At 61.3% G+C, this 4,066-nt stretch overlaps 1 protein-coding gene across 1 annotated transcript in view; it reads right to left on the bottom strand.

Moving 5' to 3' along the window:
• The window catches only part of PYGL (glycogen phosphorylase L), a 21,847-nt gene that overhangs the window by 3,301 nt on the left and 14,480 nt on the right, over window positions 1-4,066 (bottom strand). Inside the window, exons 8-15 of the mRNA XM_019474782.1 lie at window positions 3,375-3,486; window positions 3,210-3,292; window positions 1,994-2,137; window positions 1,719-1,811; window positions 1,314-1,460; window positions 549-712; window positions 333-447; window positions 1-84 (exon numbers count right to left, since the gene is read on the bottom strand). Of these exons, the coding sequence (XP_019330327.1) occupies window positions 1-84; window positions 333-447; window positions 549-712; window positions 1,314-1,460; window positions 1,719-1,811; window positions 1,994-2,137; window positions 3,210-3,292; window positions 3,375-3,486 (942 nt within the window). The remainder of the gene's footprint in view (window positions 85-332; window positions 448-548; window positions 713-1,313; window positions 1,461-1,718; window positions 1,812-1,993; window positions 2,138-3,209; window positions 3,293-3,374; window positions 3,487-4,066) is intronic.

Below are 4,066 nucleotides of genomic sequence, written 5' to 3'. Positions count from 1 at the left end.
CTCCCGGATGAAGAGGTCATCGTCCACAAACTCGTGCAGCTTTGTCAGCTGGCTCAGGTCCCGCACGTAGTCCTCACCTATTTTCTGCAACAGGAGCACAGGCACGCGCTGACCGCAGGATGGGGGCGGCCGCTTTCATCCGGCACGCTGCTCCCGCCCGGCAAAGCCAGCGGCGCTTGGAAAGCAGGAGCAGGGGACTCGGGTGAGGTGCAAACAGAGCTCGACCATTCAAAAAGATGTAAATGGCTGAGGTTGGAGCGGCGTCCCCGGGGGGCAGTGTCCCTGGGGTCAGGAAGTGTCGGGGGGCCAGCGCACTCCCCCCGCGCCGTTACCTCTGCGATGAGCTCCGCCAGCCCGGGGTTGCAGAGCAGGAGCCAGCGCCGTGGGGTGATGCCGTTGGTCTTGTTCTGAAACTTCTCCGGCTCCAGGGCTGCAAAGTCCTTGAAGCTGCGAGGACGAGGAGGGGACAGCTTCAGGCTCGCCCACCTGGCACCAGCACCATTTCCAAGCCGAGGGTGGTCCACCACCGCCTCCCTCCCCGCGCTTACACTTGGGTCTTGACTATTTCGGAGTGGATCTTCGCCACGCCGTTGACAGCGTGGGAGCCGACGATGCAGAGATGGGCCATGTTGATCCTCTTGGTGCCTCCCTCCTCTATCAGGGACATCCTCCGCAGCCGGTCCACGTCATTAGGGAAGAGGGACGCAATGTGCTGCCGGTGGAGGCCAGAGAGGTGGTGAGCGGTGCTGGTGTTTAGGGATGTCCCACCCGATGGCTCCCGAGGAGGGGGCCGCAGCAACGTCTCCAATGCATTTGACACCAGCCAGAGCAGTGGCTTTTACTCCAGAGTGACGGTGCAAACCCCCTCCAAAGGGTGCCCTTCCCCAGCACGGATGTCTCTGGACAGAAGGACCCCCCCAAGCCCCCATGGAGAGGGGCTTGTGGGCACATGCTTGGCTGTTTTGGCAAAAGCCTCGTGCTGCCAGACCAGGAGGTGAAACCACCATGTCCTTTGTACCCCCGACCTCATCCTTCTCCAAGATGAATTTAGCATTTTGGGAGCAAAGGAATGCCAACAGGTAAGTCCCTGGAGCAACGGGTGAAGTCTTTAAAATAGCCACTAACTGCAGGATGGCAACAGACTGGTGGGAAGGGCTTTCCTATACACAAACCTCCCAAAACAGCAGCCAGAACCACCGGGCCACACACCCAACATCATCCGTTTGTGCATCCCCCTAATCCCGACAGCACAAGGCATGCCAGCCCCGTCCCCCTCTCTGGAGAGGGCTCCTGTGCCACCCCAAGGCACTTACATCCAGGTGCCTCTGGTTGATCTCGTAGATGATCTGCAGGTGTCTGGGGAGCAGCTTCTCCATCAGGTCCACCGGCCAGCGCTCCAGGGCTTCGGGGAGCACCGTGTGGTTGGTGTAGGCGAAGGTCTGCTTGGTGATGTCCCAGGCCTGCCAGGGGGAAGAGCCGGTGCTGAGCGGCGAGGGTGGAGGCAGCCCCGGCTGGGTGCCAGCACCCACGCATGGTCCTCCCACGGCCGCCAGCAGCACAGCCAAGCCGGCTCCTCCAAGTTCATACTGGTTAAACCCAACCTGACTGTTCCAACATCACTCCTCAAGCCACCAGCAACTGGTTCCCCAGCTCCTCCGCCACAGGCGGGAGGGTGGGTGCAAGCGGAGGGGACCCAGGAGTCAGGTCGGTCTCTCTACCTTGTTCCACGGCAGCTTCTCGATGTCCACGAAAATCCTCATCAGCTCAGGGATGGCCATGGCGGGGTGTGTGTCGTTCAGCTGGATGGCGACCTGCGGGGAGAGCAGGGGTGGCACACGGAGACACATGGTGGACACGCGGGCATCCCACTGCCCAAGTCAGCTGGGCACAGGCACCCGTGGAGGGTCCACAAAACCTCTCCAGCCCTGGGTGTGCATCTGGGAGGCGTCGAAACGAGCTCCAAGGCACATGTCAGAGCAACCCTGGCTCGTACCTGGTCGGGGAATGAATCAAACACAGCTCGGACACTGTCCGTGCTCCCGAATTTGGACGCTTTGAAGCGGCGGATGATGTCCTGGAGGGTGGCAGCCACGACGAAGTACTCCTGCTTCAGCCGCAGCTCCTTCCCCTCGAAGAACTGCGAGCAGAGGAGCAGGGCACTGCAGGATTGCGCCGTGCTGCCCAGGCACGCCTGTGCTGGAGGAGCTGCGCCTTCCCGGGGCTCCCTGCTGCGCGGGGACCCACGCCGGCACACATCCACCGCACGGCACGGCGCGAGCCCCCAGCGCTTCCCCCAGCGCTGGTGTTTGCAGCAGCTCTAACCCCAACATCTTCTTGATTTCCAGATTTCAGCATGGGGGGGTTTGAGATGTGCTGGTACACACAGAGGTTTAAATCCCCCCCGAGCATTGTCGAAACCCATTCTCCCTGGTTCGAAAGTTTCGGCCGCAAGGAAAGGTACTGAGGCAATGGGAAGGGAAGCCACAAGGGCTGTAACACCTAGGAGCTATTTCTAAGACAAGAATTAAAACCACCGTTCACGCAGCGCAAAAACATCAACCCGCTGGTCTGTAAGAGAGGATCTGCAGGAGGCAACCTCACCACCGGAGCTGCGGTGCCCCCAGCTCTCCTCGCCAGCTGGGAAGGCTGGGGTAGGATTATACAGGGAAAAAAAAAAAAACACATCAGGGCCTGCCCAGAACAGGCTGCAGAGCAAGGAGAGCCACTCTTTGCCTTCTTCCCCAGGTCCGCAGCCTGTTTTGTGCCCGAGGAAGGGCTGTACATCCCATCGCGCCGCCGTGCCAGCCAGCGTGCGGCACGGCAAGAACACCCGCAGCAAGAAGTCGGGATGCAAAGGGCAATTTGGGGCATCATCTCCGGACCTGGGCTGCAAGGGATGGGCAGGAAAGTGCCAGCAGTGTTCATCAGTTTGCCCTCATATTCTATTTTGAGACTCAAGGAACATTTCTGCAGCAGGACAAGCTCATCCCCACTCCCTCCCCTTCACTGCGCTGAGCACAATTTGCCTGGGAACGGATTCATCCCTGCTGCAGCCCTAGGCAGCGCTGGTGAGAGGCAGAAATCCTCATCCAAGCACTACAGGCAGCTTGAAACACAACTAAAACATCTCTGCAACGTCCCAGCAAGAGGGGCTGCTCCGCAATCTTGAGCCATCCCTAAAACAGGGACACCCCTCCATCCCAGCTTACGTTGTCGTTGGGGTAGAGGACACGGGATATGTTCTCCGCCAGGTTTCTGTCCAGCACGGCCTGGACGTAGTCTCCGACATTGACTGGGGAGAAGCAGAGGGATAAGGTGGGTGCGGGAACCCCCTCCGCCCCGTCCCGCGCAGCACCCCGCCAGCACCCACTTACAGTCCCGCAGGTTGAAGTCGTTGGGTGCCCGAGCCGACCACAGGCGCATGGTGTTGACGGTGTTGTTCATGTACCCGGGCACGGGGGTATCGTAAGGCAGCGCCAGCACCACCTAGAACATCGGCAGGCAGCCGGAGCCGGGCTGTGCCCCTGGCTGGTGTCCCCCCACGTCCCCCCTGCCCTGCCGGAGCCCTCCCATCCCCACAGACCCTCCTGCAGGAGTGAGCTCAGGGTTGCATCCACCTGCACGGGGTTGGATGCGTGGGGACATGCTTGGTACCCCCAGCCCCTGCCCTGGGGACACCCCGGCTCCCCCGGCTCTGCCCAGCAGCTGGTGTTTGCCAGAAGCACTCAGGGGATGGAGAGAGGCTTGCGAGGGTCAGGAGAAGCTTAATTTAAGCCGTCATGCCGGGCTGTGCATTGCACACAGACCTGCTGGAGGTGCTTGCGGGTGTTGCAGAGGTTGGCTGCAGATGTGGAGCAGCAAAACCTGTCCCCATCCCTATGTCCAGCTCCTCCCCAGTTTGTTCCGCCACTGCCTTTTCCACCCCAGTGGAGCAGCCTCACCAGCACGACCCTCCCCGGCAGGGATGCTGGCAGGACCCCTGCCCGGGGTGCAGTCAGCCAGCGAGAGCCCCCCAGGTGACAGGACAAGCCATGCAACGGGGGGGGGCGGGGCCGCCCACCCCGGG

The sequence above is a fragment of the Aptenodytes forsteri genome, unplaced genomic scaffold, assembly GCF_000699145.1.
Source record: "Aptenodytes forsteri isolate BGI_AS27 unplaced genomic scaffold, ASM69914v1 Scaffold76, whole genome shotgun sequence".
NCBI classification, from domain to species: Eukaryota; Metazoa; Chordata; class Aves; order Sphenisciformes; family Spheniscidae; genus Aptenodytes; species Aptenodytes forsteri.
The sequence above is the reverse complement of the archived record's forward strand: the minus strand, read 5'-3'. Positions and strand labels throughout refer to the sequence as shown.